The following is a 19,041-nucleotide window of genomic DNA, read 5'->3' as shown; positions in this document are numbered from 1 at the left end:
TACTAATCAAAACTCAAGTACATTATAATTCCTTATACAAAGAGAGAACATTAGTACTCTAAAGAATATTATTCTATGCATTTACTACTGCAGAATTTACTGTTAAGTCAAATTAATTCCCAAGTTCAGGTATGAGATCTGAGGGGGGAAAAGAAATCTGGTTTCTTTGTACTCCAACCTGTATGGAAATTTAGGACTAGAAGGTGAGCATAAAAGCCACTTGAGGGGGGACACTCCTAAATGGTATTTAAATTTCCCTGTTCATAAATGTTTGTGCTCTAATCTACAACCCTCCAAAGTTTACAAAACAGATTGAATATATATTTAATTCAATTCAATGAATATTTATCAAGTACTTATGAGATGTTGGGACTAATAAACTTAAAATTCTTCCAGTGGTTTACAATGCCCTTCACGATCTGCTCTGTTTATTTTTCTATTCCTCCCACTGGCTATCTAAATCCAGTCATATTCCTCAGATCCTCAAATGTGACAAATTCTGTTACTACACAGTTCTTGCACATGCTATTCTTTGTCTTTCCCTCTTCATTTATTCTTTTCTTCAACTTTTTAAATTGGGGGTGGGGGGAGATGATTAGGTCATTTATTTATTTATTAACGGAGATACTAGGGATTGAACTCAGGACCTCCCTGCATGCTAAGCACGCACTCTAATCTCTGAGCTACACTCTGCTCCCCTTCCTTCAACTCTTTAATGTCATACCCTTGGCGAGGCGCCCCTCACCTCCCAGACATGATTAGTCCTAACGCTCTTATTTGGCATGTCCTCTTTAAATATGTCATGCTTGTAATTACAATTTTAGTATCTGTCTTTCCCTTTGGGTTGTAAGTTCCACAAAAGTCAAGATCATAGCTATCTTATTCAGCCCCCCAACTCCTAGCACAGAGCAGGGCAGATAACAGGGGGTCAAAAGTTATGTTTTTTTAAACAATTAATATTATCTCTCAAATTTTCAACATACACTCTTCCTGCATGTTGGCTCTATTAGGTGTCTGTAATTGCTCTTCCTTCTAGTCCATTCTATGTACTGCTACCAGATTAATTTAATACTGCTACCTGAACAAGTGTTTTCATCTATAGCTCCCATTTTAAGTTTTAAAGACCATCACTACTTGACTTCCAAGTTTCCCCCATGACTGTTTAGCATGTCTCTTCTTCTCTGGTCAGGTCAGGCCCCTTTTTGTCCCTCACTTACCTGTTTTCTTAAGTACTCAGTAGTCACTCCTTTACCTGTACTTACAATGTTCCCTCTACCCATTCAGGCTCCTGATGCTCAAACTATCACCTTTTCAGGTCTTACTCAACCTTTAAAATATAGGTAGCATCCCATCCTTCCTTTCTGGAGGCGTTCCTCATTAGTCTAGTCTTCTCTTTCTCCCCTCTCTAATTTATGTATGTGGACTAATTACTTTCGGTCTTATAATTTCTAAAGTACATATACTAATCACTAGGATATAATGTCATTTTATCCATTTATTTACTGCTTTGTAAATGTGTACCCTGTGCTTTCTATCAATCTAAGTCAAGCGAGACTCTGTAGCTTAACACTTCTTTTGAAATCTAAGAGCAATGCCCCTCTTTGGGATTACTGGATACCTTATAATAGAGAGGGTTCTGTTTTTGTTTTTTCATATTCTTAAAAAGCAAATGGTCAGTTTCTTCAGGGGAGGACCTGGGACACTTCTGTACAGCTGTGCTGTCACAATGCAAAATGGTGTAAGCCTATGGTGTGAATGTTTAGTAACTATTCGAAGAAAAAAATTCTAGGAGCTGGGGACATACATAGTGGTCACTTTACAGCAGTCAGCACAGATACAAATAGATTATTTCATGCAAATCTCCAAGTTGTTTAAATTACAGATAGTGACTTTTCAGTCATAACAATGATTTTCTCTTTTATAAGATGAACGAAATCTACTATTTTTCTTACTTCATCCTCCATCCTTTCTTTATTTTCAGTCAAATGCTCTAGCTTCTGCTGAGATTGCTTTAGATCAACATCCAGCATGGAGCACTGCTTCTCAACCTGAACAACCCTGTTTTCAGCCTTCTCTCGAGCTTCTCTCTCTTCCTTCAGCTTTTTTTCCATCTCTGTGAGAGAAGAAGTTACAAACGTACATTTAAAGAAAGAGATTATTTTAATACCTTCCACTTTTATGAACTGTGTAAGACGTGGTGGTGCCAGGACTCTACTAGAGCTCCTCATTATACAAGGTCTAATGTTACGAATTATTTGTGCAGAGGGATCCCTAACGGAAGGGAATCTTAAAAATATAATACATCTTCCAAATCCAGGCCTTGCCCAATGATATGAGAGATTATTCAGTGCCATTTGCAGACCACACGGTGGAAGTATAGCTGGAAATAAAAGTGGAGTAACTAAGGAGAAAAATGGAGGTAGATCAGATAAAAGCAGAAATATAAGGTTGTGGTTATTACTCTATATCTAGTATTGTTCCAGAAAAGTTTCAACAGGTTTAAGGCTGTGACACAAACTTTAATTTATGCAACTCAGATAAACAAGGTTCCATGATAGTATAATACCTATTTTAGTTATTAGCAGAAAATTATCAGTCTACAGTGAAGTTCTTTTCCTTGAGATATGGTAACTAAGGTTCTGAGAGGTTAATTTTCTATGGTCCTGCAACTCCTAAGTTGCACTATCAGGATTCAAATTTAGTAAGTCTGGGTTTTCACTTTCAGAGACTGCTCTCTAGGTGCCAAAACAGAAGCCATCAGAATGGAGCTTCCCCATCTTGCCCCCTGGACTCAGAAACTCACCTGCATCAATACAGTCACCACCTCTTAATCTCTGTCTCTCTAATCAAACACACGTCCATTCACTTCTTTTCTGGACTTTGTTCTTTCAATTATTTCATCCCTTTCCTGCCCCCCTCAAATTTCTCCCTCCCAACCAAACCATATCCATCAACAAAATAATTTATTCTCTCTCCTAAAATACCCTCCACTGATCTCATATCCCTCCTTCAGCTACTATCCCATCTCTGTTCACAGCCGAACTCCTGAAAAAGCTGTCCACATGTACTATCTCCAGTGCTTCACCAACTACACATGCACCTCTTTCCTGCTGGCTACTATCCCCATGCCACTCCATTGGAATTGCTCCTCGTGTGGTAACCACTGACGTCCACTGTGCAAAATTCAGAGGACACATAATGTACATGCCTTCACCTTCACTGACCTTAGCAGAATTCAACATATTGAACAAGTTCCTGATTTTTTTCAATAACTTACTCCTTGAGCTTCTAATACCCTACTCTCTTGGTTTTCCCACTACTTCTTTGGCTGTTCTTTCTTGGTTTCCGTTGTTGGTTTCTCCTCTCCTACAGGACCTCCAAATGTTCACCTGCCTCAGGCTCCATTGTAATTCCTCTTCTCTCCTGTCCTTATTCTTCCCTTAGCTGATCTTACCAGGTTCTACATATGGCTGTGTGCATGACTTCTCAATTGATGCCTCTCCCCTGAGCTCCAGACTTAGATATAACTGAATATTTGACTGACTATCTGACATCATCTAGATATCTAATACACTTTTCAAAGTTAACATATCTAAAACACATACCTTTATTCCCCTCCTATCCTACTCATCTCAATCTCTGTATGCATTACCATCCATGTAGCTATTAAAGTGACAAGTCTGGGTCTTTCTTGATTCCTTTTCTCTCTTTCCATCCAATTCATCAACCATCTCTTATGCTCTGTATCTCTGCTTCTTTCCACCTTATTACCACCAATGCCTATAGCCTGTGGCCTTCTAACTGATACCACTTTTTAAACAATTAACTCTCTCAAAAGCATGCTCCACACAGCAGCAGGAGAGGTCTTTTAAAAACATAAACTACACATCCTAGCACAGCTAAAAAGACTACCCTGGCTTCTCTCTATTCTTCAAATAAGAATATCAAATTTACCATATTTTCTGCATAGAACATACTTCCTCCTGCTTTTTAAATGGCTGGTTCATTCTGACTTTCAGTTCTTACCTCAAATGTTATTAACTCAGAGATGCCTTTTCTTAGAACCCCATCAAAGGTAGCACCACCTAGAAATCACCATATTGTATTTTCTTCACACCAATGATTAAATCTACCTATTTTCATTTATTCACTTTTTTGTCTATCTTCACAACCAGAACACACTGTCTAAGAGAAAGAGTTCTTGTCTTTTACTTTCTGCTGTATTTCCAGTTGTGCCTGGTCCAAAGTAGGCAGGCAATTATTAACACACTGAAATAAATAAAAGTAGTTCAATATGACAGAAGCATGGTGTACACATAATTAAGTACAGAGCAGGGAATAGAGAGTAGTAGAGTAAGGGAACTAACAGGTGACACTGTGATTTTTAAAAATGGAAGGTACCAAACAAGAAAAAAGGAGGATACCCTTACCCTTTTCCTAGATCATCATTTACTATTTCTAAGAGTTTAAACTACTATAAAATTAAATTTTGATCAAATTAAAAACTTCTTGTTGGCATTATTTAAAAACTAATCACGTAGAAAATATTAAAACTGACACTTACCACACATTGCAACAGACTTTGCCTCTTCAATAGACTGATGTTTGTCAGTTAAACGAGCTTTGGTTACTTTATGTTCATTTACCTCTTGCTCTAACCGTTGTTGTAACGATTTAAGCTTGTAGTTTAAATCTATCTCTAAATTATTCTTTTCCTGTAAAATGAGAATGAGAGTCATGTAAATATGCTGCGCAAAAGGTACATCATTAAATCTTACATTATTTAATATCCCATAAGAGATAATACATGAATCACACTGGCTTAAAATGTGACACCATATTTACTTAAAAGATTTCTATTCAGGATACAACTTTATTTTTATACTTTCTTATGGATTTCACACTATCTATAATGTCTTACTTTAAAAACCACAACAAGTACATATAACTAAAAGCAAAACATCATCTTTTCTTAACTCACCCCCACCCCCACCCCCATTTGGATCATTAGCCACGGCTGATGGCAGGGCAGGGTTGTGGTACTGTTACATTCGGCAGGGTTCACTGTGAGGATTAGAAATTAATAGGACAGTTCTTCAGTCCATTTAAACATTGCTGCTACCATTAAAAAATTAATTATCTCTATTTACATAAGCATTTACACCTAAATTTTTGTTGTTTTGACAAAAGATTAAGTCCAAATGTATTCCATTTCTATTTGGGTGCTTTTACTCTTCTTCTTTCATCCTATTTCCACATTTGAACCAGACTGAGACATCAAAAAGCTATTCGGAATGTTACAAAATATGTCCAAATGATAAGACAAGTGGTAGATTTTCTGATCATTTGTCTGAGGATCTGATAAACCTACAACGTTTCCGGGAGGTATGCTAAATCTGCATGTTACCTATTAAATCGTTTTCCCAGCGAAGTAGGGACAGAGGACATTTTTGATTGTTAAGAAAATTCTACCTGCAAAGGCCAGTCACTTTATACTCTCTACTATTTTGCTAACTCTTATCAACAAAATGGAAAAAGCACACACGGCCTATTACATACTGATCATTTGTTTTCCTTCTTCATAGCTAGTATGGTTCAGCATCTTCATCTTACCCATATACAAAAAAATGGGGAAAAAATTCTATATGAAGAAGTATTTCCAAACCAAAACAATCTGTGATGATCAGATAATATCAGATATCTAACACCCTTTAAGAATAAAAAGACAAGTGCAAGTAACAAAATAAAGAGCCCCAAGTAAGACCCATATACACCTCTATACACCAACCAATCATAAAAACTTTTAGAAATTCATATACATAAGGATTAGGAATGAATGCTCTTTTTATAAAACCACCTTATAATATCTGATAACCAGCAAAGACTATCTCATAATTGGTATATGATAAATCATTTACCTTTTCTGAATGATTAAGCATGTCTTGGGCCTCTTTTCTTTCTCCTTCCACTCTTTCAAGATTATGTTTGAGATGCTTCACCTCCTCTTGTAAAGATGTAATTCGAGCTATCAAGTGAGAAAAAAATTCAAGTCACAGAGTCACGGAAAGAGCAATCTTTTCTTTTCCCAGCAGAATCACCAAGATAAAAAAGCTTCAAACCTCCTGATCAGATAGAAATTTATTAAGTATTTTCCTGGTAGTACATACAATAACTACTATATAGTGACAAAAATATTAATGCTAGCTGTAGACCATCTAGTACACATCTCCCATTTTACAAATGGTCAAAGATAAGCCTGAGCTTGGTCCAGAAATCAGATCTGAGTCCTTACTGAATGCTCTTTTCTGCCACATTAAGAGTGAAACACTTTAGTAAATTAAGGCAAGTATTTAATTGCTTTTTAAGTGCCAGTCATTCTGAAAAGTGTTTAATTACTCTTAAACTTAATGAAGCCAAACTCCGTTGTCATAGAAACTAAGTTTTAAGGAATTTAAATGCTCTAACAAAGCTTAGTTTTAACCTACCTGAGGCTCATTCCATCTAATGGTAGCAACTCACATATTTAGTAACAATTCTCATAAAGACATGCTTTAAGTTTTACAAGTTCTTAATGGATAAATATTTAATAAACACAAATTTAATACATGTAGAATCTAATACATATGAATATAATTATACTGTCTAGTACAAAAGTAAAAATCAATTTTCTTTTTTTTGTGATCCAAAGTAGCCTAAGATTTGACAAGGAAATATATAAAGCACCAAGAAAAATTTTGTACTTCTTAAAGTTCAGTGTTTAACATGCTGTACTTGCCAAAGTCTTCAAGGCACTCTATCTGCCTCCCATATTTTAGTGTTTCTAAAGTAGTTCATTAATCAACAAATGAATATTAAATCTTTGGCACCTGATGCTTGTCTGCTAGGCTAGTTCTAGGATATGGAAACCAATGAAACAATTTTATATACACAGACAATATGGCATTCTGTTCACATAAGAATATGTTCATATAGGAAAAAGAAACACCTGCTAGTTTCTTTCAAATGGTTGAGTAAAAATACAGAGTATGTATGTGTGTGCATGGAGACAAAGAAAGCAAATGTGGCAAGAAGTTTAAATGTTAAAGTGCTATTTAAAAAGTGTTTTTTCCTGTATTTATAATAAAGAATAAGTTTTAAAAATCTGAAGATAGTAAATTCAGATTAAACAGAATTTTTCATGTAGAAATTGTTTATACAAACCAACTCACAAGAAGACAAAGTAATGAAAATGTATGGGTTGAATCCTTTACAGAGTGTTAACAACACTATGAAAGATATGTTTAATAGATATAATTTATTTTCCTCATTTATTGTATTTTTAAAATATGCTAGGGAGGAACCATAACTTGACTGTGTAATACATGAAAGCAAAGAAGCTTCATATACTACCCCCCAAAATATAAAAATATAGTGGAAGGAATAAGAACCAAAATATCAGGTATCATAAACTAAATGAATCAAAACAATAAAGCTTCTGGAAGAAAACAGGGAACATGTCCATGATTTAATCAAAGAATCCGCCAGGCCACAATAAACAGCACTGACCACAAAAGAAAAAGAAATGGACTAGAGCGAAAATAAGAAAAGACCTCCTATTCATGAGCAGACAGCATTTCAAGAGTGAAAAGGCAAACCAGAGTGGAAGAAGACAATTACGGTACATATATTTGATGAAGGATTAATATCTAGCTAGGACTTACACAAACCAATAAGAAAAAGGCAAATAATCCAGTTTTTTTTTTAATAGGCAAAAGACCTGAAGAGCGTTATTACAAATTGTCAATAAATATGTGAAAAGTTGCTCAATCTCAGACACTAGTGATATACAAACCAACCCCTAAGGAAATACCATCAGACATCACTAGTATGGCTACCTCAGTGAGGAGAAGTAATGTCTTTGAGGAGGTGGTGAAGGAACTGGAACTCTCGGACACTGCTGGTGAGTGTAAACTATGCAGCTACTTTGAAATATCTGGAAATTCTTCCTAAAGCTAAGTATAATCTATGGCTCTGCCACTTCTAGGTGTATATCAACAGGAAGCATATATATCATTACCGAAAAATATGTACAAGAAAGTTCGTATCAGCACTATTCAAAATAATCCCCAAATGGAATTAATCAGAATATACACTTACCACAGAATAACTGATAAATTGCAGCAGTCATACAAAATAAAGAACAAACTATTGCTATATACAACAATATGGATGAACCTCACAAACATAATGTTTAATGAAATGAACCAGAAGCAAAGGAGTATTTACCGCATGATTCCATTATAAAAGGCCATTACAAAAGGTGTTAGAAGTTAGAATAGTGATTACTTCGGGGGAAAGGGGATAATGACTAAGAAGAAGCACAATGGAACTTCTGGGCTGTGGTAATACTCAGTTTCGTGATCTGGATTCTCATTATATGGGTGGGTTCATGTTGTGAAAATCTCTCCAGATACATATTATTTATTAATTTTATTATGTACATACATGTTAAGCTTCGACAACAACAAAAAATCTCTCACTTTGAAAAATATAGATATACCTAGATATGTTCAAATCCCTAAGTACGAAATTCACAATCTAAATTTGAGGCCTATCAACTATATACAAAAATTAAAAATAAATCAACAGGCAAGATAAAACAGGAAAATGAAATTAAGGGGAAAAACCCTCAAGGTCAGATGTATTTAATATCATTTATAATAATACAATTCTAATCCAGTAAAAAGAAATAGAAGTCATAAAATCTTAACAGACCAAACAACATTGCATTAAAAACACACAAAAGCATGTTATTACGAAATATCCATAGCTAATATCACACTCAATAAACAATATGCAAGGAGAATTAAGACAATTCCACTTATAAAGCACCAAAAAGAACAAAATACTTAAGAATAATCTAACCAAGGAGGTATAAGACTTGTACATTGAAAACTAAAAAAAATTGCTGAAATGAATTAGGACCAAAATAAATGGAAATATATCCTGTGTTCATGGACTGGAAGACTTAATAAGATGGCAATCTATAGATTCAGTGCAATCCCTATCAAAATTCCAAAGCTCTTTTATGCAGAAATGGAAAAGTAGATCCTCAAATTCATATTGAATTTCTAGGAGCCTTGAATAGCTAAAACAGTATTGAAAAAGAAAAACAAAATTGAAGAACTCAAACGTCCCAATTACAAAACTTGTTATAAACCTACAGTGATCTAAAGAGTGTGGTACTAGCATAAGGACAGACATATAGACCAACTGAACAGAACTGAGAATCTAGGAACAAACACATATCTGACAACTGATCTTCAAGAAGGATGCCAAGACCATTCAGTGGGGGAAAGAACAGTCTCTTCAACCAGCAGTACAGGGACAACTGGATATCCACATGTAAATGAATGAAATTAGACCCCTACAGCATACCATATACAAAAATTAACTCAAGTTAGGTCAAAGACCTACATGTAAGTGCTAAAACCATACAACTTCTAGAAGAAGTCATAGAGGTAAATCTTCATGATCTAGGATTTGGCAATGTACTATGAGACATGACACCAAAAGTATATGCAACATATATTAGATAAACTGGACTTCATCGAAATTACCTTTTGTACATCAAAGGACATGATCAAGAAAGTGAAAAGACAAATTAGAGAATGGGAGTAAATATTAGGAAATCATATACCTGACAAAGTCTATTATCCAGACTCTCAAAAGTCAACAACAAAAAGCCAAAAAAAAAATTTAAAAATGGACAAAGGACATGAACAGATATTTTTCCAAATAGGATATACAAATGGCCAATAAGCACATGGGAAGATGCTCAACTTCATTAGTCATTAAGGAAATGAAAGTCAAAGCTACAATAAAACACCACTTCATATCCACATAGGATATAGGGTAGCTATAACCTAAAAAGAGTTAAATATCAACTATTGACAAGGATGTGGAGAACTTGTACATTGTTGGTGGGAATAGAAAATGATGCAGCCATTGTGGAAAATCGTTTGGAAGTTACTCAAATGTTAAACACAGAATTACCACATGACCAGCAATTCTAATCCTAGGTGTATATATATACACCCAAAAGATTTGAAAACAAGTATTCCAATTAAGTACTTGTACATAAATGTTAATGGCAGTGTTATTCACAATAGCCAAAAGGTGGAAACAATGCAAATGTTCATCAATAGATAAACAGCTAAACAAAATACAGTATACACATACAAGAGTACTACTCAGCCATAAATGAATGAAATACTGAAACATGCTACATCGATGAATCTTAAAAATATGCTAAGTGAAAGAAGCCTGATACAACAGGTCACATGCTGTATGATGTCATTTATATGAAATATCCAGGAGAGGTAAATTCAGAGATTTAAAAAAAACTAATGGTTGCTAGGGGCTAGGTAGAGGGCATACAGAGAAGGACAGTTTACTGGATACAACGTTTTCTTTTGGGTTAATGAAAATGTTTTGGAACTAGACAGACGAGGTGATTGTACAACATTGTGAATGTACTTAATGCCACTGAATTGTACACTTTTAAATAGTTAACTTTTTGTTATACGAATCTCACCTCAATAAAAAAAATATACAAAGCAAAAGCTGCTAGAAATACAAGGGGGCTATGAGAAAAAAAACTACAATCATAGCACTAACTTTTAAAACATGTTCCAAAATTTGGCAGATCAAAGAAACAGAAAAAATGGAGTCTTAGAAACTGACTCATCAGGTTAGAAAACTCATCTATTATTTTCCTTTCAAAAATAACAAAGCCAAAAACATATTAATGAAAAAACTTACACAACTTTCCAAATGACAATGTAACAGGCAAAAACAAAACAAAAATGCATTATACTCCGGTACATTAGTCCAGGTGCTGGCAAACTTCAGGCCCTCAGCCTATTTCTCTATAGACATGAAGCCAAGAATTTCTTTCTTCATTTTTAAAGGGTTGAAAAAAGCGAAAAAGCAAAAATAAACAATAAAAAGGTACCAGAGATCGTATGTGGTCTACAAAGTCTAAAATATACACCATCCAATTATGTTCGGGAAGTCATTTCCCATACAAGTGAGGAAACTTCTTACCCGCTAATGTACATAGAGGGCATTCAACTAGGAAATAATGGTGACTTTGCCAGAAGCCCAGCCTCCCAAACTGTAAGAAATCTACACCTGAGGGACCTGAAATTTCTTAAGGACCATAAAAAACTAATGTAAAAATTGTGTGTGTGTTTTACCACAATGCACTTTTCTATATATGCTGATGCTCATGTAAGTTTTGTGCATTTTTTAATGCGTGAGCTTTGATTCACATTTAAATTAAAAAATTAACCTTAAAGGAAACACTGAAAAAGGATAAACATCAACAGTAAGTCATGCTATGAATCTTTCTTAATGTCACCAGTATTTAAAAAACGGTCAGTGAAAACCACTGCTGATGAACACAATGGAAAATAGTCTCTTCCTTGGAAGCAAGCTCTTCACAGCTCAGTGGTATCTGGAAAATCACAGACTTAAAAAGAATTTTAGAACTGAAAGAATTTATAGAGGTCATCTAATTTTCTTTGTTTATAGATTAAGAAGGTAGATGAAGTGACTTGCACACAGCTAATAAGCTGTATATAAAAAGGCCTAAGGAAGCAATTTAAGGAAGTCGAGTATGAGGCTTTTCTAATACATATAATGAGGATACTTTCTTGGTTATATCCAAATCTATTTTAAGCCTAGGCCCTGAGAAATAAGATTGCACAACACTCCTCAGCTAAGAGCCAATGGGAGATCCTAATTTCCATTTCCAAACTCACAAAAACTGACCTTGACCTCTCTCCACAGAATTATAGCTAATCATCAAGCCCCAGGAGACCCCAAACTATGTTCCCACTCTGTGGCTTAGGTTAAAATGGACTACTCCACCCCCTCCTTCTCCCTGAGAGATCTGGCAACTTCCATGTGTATCTATTTTGATTAGGTAGTACGGATGCCTTGCTTTTACGAATAGAAAACAGAAAAATATGCGAAAAGTGGTTAAAGCCAGGCAACTTGCTGAAAACAAACTGATTTTGTCACTATGACCAACATGTTCCTTTATTCACTGTTAGTTATACTCAAATCTTTTTCCTTTTAGACTCACAAAGACTGCTGATAACTTTAGTCCTAACTTTCCAAGTACCTAATTCTTTATTTATAATGAAGATTCTCTTTCTGCAGCTGACTTTCTATTTCTACCAACAATGCATGAAGAATCCCCACGTTTTAATGGTGATAACCTTCTCTACCTGGATTAGTTCCACTTTAAGTAAGACGTCTGTCAACTGGGCATTGTTTAAAATTAAATTTTCAGTAATCTGGCTGTAAAACTGGAAATATCCACATTACCTACATCACAGGGGTGTCTGTGAGAGTGAAGAGATCACAATTTGTTACAAATGTAGGCATTATTCTAAAAGAGAAAGAATGCCAACCATTTCCAGTATTACCAAGGTCATTTTCTTAATGAGGATCAAAACTGTTATTACCTTACACTTAAAAATGATTAAGATGATACATTTTGTGTTTTCAGCTACAATCAAAAATAAAAAATAAATTTTAAAAATCACCTTCCACTGACAGATGGATAAACTGTGGTATATATACATAATGGAGTATCGCTTAAAAACGAAGGAAATTCTGATACATGCTACAACATGAATGAATCTTGAAGACATCAAGTGCAGTAAGACAGACACAAAAGGACAAATGTTGTGTGATTCCACTCTTATGAGGCAGTCAAACACACAGAGACACAAAGTAGAACGGTGGTTTCCAGGGGCTGGGAGGAGTGGGGGATGGAGAGTTGTTGTTTAGTGAGTATAGGGTTTTAGTTTGGGATTATAAAAAAGCTCTGGAGTTGGACAGTAGTGATGGTTGTACAACAATGTGAATGTACTCTATGCTAGTGAACTGTACATTTAAAAATGGCTAAAATGGTAAATTAAAAAAAATTTTTAAGTTGAAGTATAGTCAGTTTACAATGTTGTATCAATTTCTGGGGTACAGCAGTGTTTTAGTCATACATATATTCCTTTTCATGTTCTTTTTCATTATAGGTTACTACAAGATATTGAATATAGTTCCTTATGCTGTACAGTAGAAACTTGCTGTTTATCTATTTTATATATGGTAGTTAATATCTACAAATCTCTACTCCCAATTTATCCCTTCCTACCTCCTTTTCCCCCTGGTAACCATAAGTTTATTTTCTACTAAAATGACAGATTTTATATTATGTCTATTTTACCACAATAAGAAAAAATATTACCTTGCAGGTCTCCAATCATCTCAGAATCATGACCTCTGTCTCTTCGTTCAGCTTCTAATACAGCTTGCAGCTGGTAATAGTCCTTGTCCGTTTGTGACTTGGAATTCTCTAAAATTCTATTTCTCTCCTGCAATTCTCTGTTCAGGGACTCTAGCTGACTAATTGACTTGCTCATCTCTGTGTGACTCTTCCTTAATCTTACAGCTGTGTCTGATTCTGTCCTAAGTAAGTCATTGGCTTCTTCTAGCTATTCAAAAAAGAGAGCAAGAAAATAGTTTTTGACTAATATACAAACTTGTTTTAATTAATTATAATTTTTTTAAAATCTCATTCCAAAAACTTACCTGTTTTTGTAACTGTGCCAGCTTCTCATTAGCAAGCTGTGAATTCTGACTTACTTTCTTTAAGTCTTCCAACTGATCCTTCAGTGTAGAAACTAGAAAATGAAGGAATAAGATGTAGAAATTAGAAAATTTTCATAGAGAAACAAATTCCTTCTAAAAAATGAAATTTGGTCTGAGGCCATAAAAGTCAGTTACATTAGCTTCACTCTCAAAGCCAAATGCCATCCTGGAAGTACTTACATTCTAAATTTATCAAAAAGTACAGCATTGTTTTATAATAGAGAACACAAAAACAGATTTCTTTGCATTGTTGTAATATTTCAAATTCACTTATTCCCTTAATAAGATTAATTAGTGAAATGTTATAAAGTTAGTTTAATATTATCTATGATTAATTCAATATTTTTAAATGGCTCAAAATTCAAGATACCAAAGTATATATAGTATAGCATGAGTCTTCCTCCCTCCACATTGTCTCCCCATCCTTCTGTCTCTCCTCCCCAGCAACAACTATTACTAACTTCTTGCATCTCTTTCCTAAGACAGTCTATATATCCATACCCTAATATGTAAAAATACAAATACATACATACATACATACGTGTGTGTGTATATATATATACGTTTTCACATGCATATCTATACACACACACACACATTTAAACATACAAAGACAAGTAATCTTGTTTTAAACAATCTGTACTTTGTTGTTGCTTTTTTACTTAAAGACACAAATCACTGATTACATTTACATTGTTTGTAAGCTTGGCAATTTTAAACAAAGCTAAAATGAATAGTTTTATTTATGTATCGGTGTGCATATGCACAAGTTTAAGTGAAATAAATTCCTGGAAGTGAAATCACTGGACCAAAGGGTGTAGAAAGCTATTTTAAATTTGTAACACTAGTATCAAAACACATGAAATTCTAGTTTAGTAGTACTCAAATGTAGCTGCTTGTTAGAAGTGCCTAAAGAGTTTACTAAAAATACCAATGCCTAGCTCACATGTCTAGACCAAACAAATTAGAAATTCTGGAGTTTAGGCATCCATATTCTTTAAAGTTTCCCAAGGGATTCCAATATGCACACAAGGATGAAAACCACTACTCTAGCTAACACATCACTACTGACTTCAATACGTTATAAATTTGTCTTGGGACACAGTGTCTTAGCACCGTGGCTTCAAAAATACATCACAGGCTAAATTTAAGACAACCTCAAGACAAAGACTTCAAGGATACTGTTAGAAATTCCAGTGCTTTTAAAGGAAGTAACAATTTACCTTCATTTTCTACATTCCTCCTCTTCTCACTTTCCTGTTCTGCTTTTCTTTGGTACTCATTGATTCTATGCTGTAGCAGCATTTTCTCCTTCTCAATCTGAGACACTGTAGATTCTAGATTTCTTCTTTGATTTCCCTGAAATTATGACAAAAGTTATTACTGCAATTAATATTCCTCATTTATTTGAAGGAATATTCTGTTCTTTAAAAAAAATGATTACTTAAGATAGATATTTTTGGTTTCAAAATCAGGTAATACTTCTAATGACAACTTTCTAATAACAGAATTAGCTTGCCTTAGAAGAAAATACTGAGAATCTCCTTATTTGAACTAGATATGCACAATTTTCAGAGATTTTAAAATCTAAGAAATATAAAAAAACAATGCTATGAATCTTAACAGATTAAGTCACTTTATCAGCTTAAGATGAATACATTGCATTATATTACCAATATTTTAGTTTATTTACAATCCTAAATTTAAGATATGAAATATAAAAGGGATCAGATAATAATTACCTATTTGATAATTAGGCGGTACAATACTCAAATGATACCAAATGCTACAGTGTGTGCAGTAAATTCACCAGTCCCTGCATGAGGTCTCCCTTAATACTCTCCCTATCTCAACATCTTTTCTGAGAAGTTCTATGTATATACTTACTAATGCTTATTTAAAAGTAATGAAACAGATAATTGTTTTAGAAAATGAAACTAAGAGGAGGGGAGGATTTAAGAAAAAATTACCAAAATTTCACGACTTAAAAAGATTTCTCTTCTGTTGCTGAGCTAAGACTATCAGCATATCTTGCTTCTGAGGCTTCATTTGTATCTTTAAGACTCTACACTGAGAAAACATCCTTTATAGTGTGTGTCGTTCTGGGCTTTCCCACCTTTAAGCAAAACCCATCTTTTAAGTAAGATGCTGCCAGAGAAATTTAGTAAAATATGAGAGATTATTCAAAATCTTCCTAATTTAAGATTTTACCATTCTTTCAGCTTTTCATTTTTTAATTTTGAAGTAATTCTACATTGCAGAAGTTGCAAAATAGTAATAGTACCCTTCCATTCAGTTTCCCCTAGTAATTACATTATATGTAACAATAGTATAGTAACAAAATCAGGAAACTGTTACTGGTATAAAGCCTGTCTTAGTTCTATGTCATTTCATCTCGTGTAGATTCATGTAAGTGCCACCACAATCAAGACACAGAACTGTTTCATCAGCACAACCATCTCCTTCTGGCAACTACTTCTAGCCACATGCATCCTCCTTCTCCCACCACCCATATCCTACCAACCAGTAACAGGTTCTCTATCTGTATAATTTTGCCATTTTGAGAATGTTACATTAATGGAATCATACAGCATGGACCTTTTGAGATTGGCTTTTTATATTCAACATAATGCCCTTAAGATCCATTCAAGTTGTTGTGTGTAAAACCAGTTCATTTTCCCATTCTACAGCTCATCGTTTCATCCTCTTGTCAGGGTCTTTCACAGAGCAAGCACTGTTAATTTTGATGAAGTCCAATTTATTAAAAATTTTTCCATATATGGATGTTTCTGGTGTAATGTCTAAGAACTCTACACCAAGCTGCAGGTCCCAAGAATTTTCCCTTATTTTTTTTTCAAGGAGTTTTATATTTTTTACATTCATATTTAAATCTATGATCCATTTTGAGTTAATTTTTACATAAGTTGTGAGACTTAGCTTGAGGTTCATATCTTGGCCTATGAATATCCAATTGCTCCAGTACCATTTGATAAAAGACTATACGTCTTCCATTGAATTGCTTTTGTACTGCTGTCAAAAACCAGTTGGCCATAACTGAGGGATACTGATCTACAGTTTTCTTTGTAGTATTGCCTTCGCTAGATTTTGATATCTGGATAATTCTAGCCTCATAAAATTCACTGGGGAATGTTCCCTTCTATTTTCTAGAAGAGAGAGTATAGAATTGGTGTTAATTCTTCTTAAAACACTTAGTAGAATTCTGTGGCAAAACCATTTGGTCCTGAAGATTACTTTTGGGGGAGCTTTTAAATTACAAATTCACTTTAATACTTACATATGGCTATTCAAAAAATGTATTTCACATTGTGTGAATTGTGGTAGTTTGTCTTTTCAGAGGAATTCATCCATTTCACCTAAATTTCGCAGTTGTGTTTAGAATTGTTTGTATTATTCCCTTAAGATTAAAAAAAAAAAATCTGCAGCCTGTAGTGATACGCTGTTTTTTTATTCATGACACTGATCATTTGTGTCCTCTCCTTTCTTTATAATCTTGCTAGAGGTTTGTCAGTTTGCAGTTAATCTTTCCAAACAGCTAAGGTTTTAATTTTCACTGATTTTCTTAATTGTTTTTGTTTTCAATTTCACTGATTTCTGCTCTTTATTTTTGCTCCCTTCTCCTTGCTTTGGGTTTATTTTGCTCTTCTTTTTCTAGGTTTTTTGAGGTAGCAGCTTAGATGACTGATTTGTGACTTACCATCTTTTCTAATATAAGTATTTAGTGTGTAAATTCCCCTTATAGTACTATGTTAGCTGCATCCCACAATTTTGATGTTTTATTTTCACTTTCATTGTTCAAATACTTTTTAAAGATGAAGACCCTTAACTTTGAAAAATAACTTTATGAGATATAATTAACATCCCAACATATTTTTTTCATTCCCCTTCAGACTCTTTGACCTATGGATTATTTAGAACTGTGCTGTTTAGTTTCCACATGTTTGCAGATGTGCCTTCGGCTAGAGGGCAGCTTTGGTGTGCCCAGACTGCTGGCTTCTCCAGCACCCAATCTGGAACATATGCTGCCAAAAGAAAACCCAGAGTATTCACTGCTGTTTGTTTCCTGGGACCCAAATACTCTAGCCAGTAGTCTGCCTTCTTCTCTCTACCTTTCAGAATCTCTTTACATTTGTTTTATATTTAATGTCTAGGGTTTTTAGCTGTACTTAGTGAGAGAAACAGGAGGAACTACTTTCACTCCATCTTTCCAGAAGCAGGATTATTCTAATTTTATAATTAAGATCTCCCTCTCTTCCTTGAATTTGGAAAGCTGAATAATTTAAACCTAGCACAATTGATTTTATCTGTTTTAGAAATGAAATAAAAAGTGGAGGATATGTAAAAAGAATTTCTTAAACATTTAGACTCAAATAAATAGTGCTAGGCTAAGTACACACTAATGGCAAGTTGGTAAAATACTATCTACATCTGCCCAGATAACTACATGTATATTCAAGGCTACAAACAGGGTGGTAGGGGGGAACCACCATCACTGACAGATTTTATTCCTTAAGAGACAAGAAAATAAAGACAGCAAAAAACCATTAGAAAGATTAAATCTAAAAAAGGCAAAGGAAGTAATCAATGAGAGGAAGGACTCTTGAAAGATATTTACAAGGTAACTAAAAGGCATGAAAATAAGTTAACATATTTGCAAACAAACATCTGAATCATTAAATATTTATGCTGTGTGTCCTTCATAATAAAAACTTCTTGCTAGGTGACTGGAAAATGACTGATTCTAAAATCCATACATTTCCCATTTCATCATGTGAAAGTATGTTAATGTCAGTTCTTCTGAAATTGTATCCTTCCCTCTTTTCTATTTATCTGCCTCTTTCTGCTATAGTTCCAGATTCAATTTCTGATCTCTTGCTCCTTTCTCACTTTTCAACTATTAAGAACCACTGAACTGATATTTATGTACAAAAATTTCCACATGGTTCTAGAATAAAACTATACAAAAGAAACTAAAGTATAATCTAATTTCACTTGAACCCGCAGCTCCAAAATGACGCTTTCATCATAATTCTTTGGTTCTTTTCTATATTTCAATGTATGAAGTTCAAATATAATTTTCTCAGAGAATGAAATAATCTGAAAGAGGGAAAAAAATTCTTAAAAAGGAAAACTCCTGATTAGAAAACAAAGAGTACCTCTTCATCCAATTCTTTCATTATCTTGTCTAGTTTTATGTTTGAAGTTCTGTAAAAGCAAAAGCAATACAGATTAGAAATATGTTTATTTTTTATTGCCTGGGGTGAAATATCACATTCCCTACTTCTCCAATTAGCTACAATTTCTTAACCTTTTTTTGTG

The 19,041-nt window shown here is 34.1% G+C and overlaps 1 protein-coding gene across 2 annotated transcripts in view; it reads right to left on the bottom strand.

Moving 5' to 3' along the window:
• The window catches only part of ROCK1 (Rho associated coiled-coil containing protein kinase 1), a 106,683-nt gene that overhangs the window by 26,809 nt on the left and 60,833 nt on the right, over window positions 1-19,041 (bottom strand). For both annotated transcript variants that reach the window (XM_010976728.3, XM_064481551.1), the window contains exons 13-19: window positions 18,879-18,927; window positions 14,928-15,063; window positions 13,645-13,736; window positions 13,301-13,547; window positions 5,919-6,025; window positions 4,565-4,715; window positions 1,953-2,113 (exon numbers count right to left, since the gene is read on the bottom strand). In XM_010976728.3, coding sequence (XP_010975030.1) covers window positions 1,953-2,113; window positions 4,565-4,715; window positions 5,919-6,025; window positions 13,301-13,547; window positions 13,645-13,736; window positions 14,928-15,063; window positions 18,879-18,927 — 943 coding nt within the window. The remainder of the gene's footprint in view (window positions 1-1,952; window positions 2,114-4,564; window positions 4,716-5,918; window positions 6,026-13,300; window positions 13,548-13,644; window positions 13,737-14,927; window positions 15,064-18,878; window positions 18,928-19,041) is intronic.

This window comes from Camelus dromedarius, chromosome 32 (assembly GCF_036321535.1).
Source record: "Camelus dromedarius isolate mCamDro1 chromosome 32, mCamDro1.pat, whole genome shotgun sequence".
NCBI classification, from domain to species: Eukaryota; Metazoa; Chordata; class Mammalia; order Artiodactyla; family Camelidae; genus Camelus; species Camelus dromedarius.
This window is presented reverse-complemented; position numbering and strand designations above follow the sequence as displayed.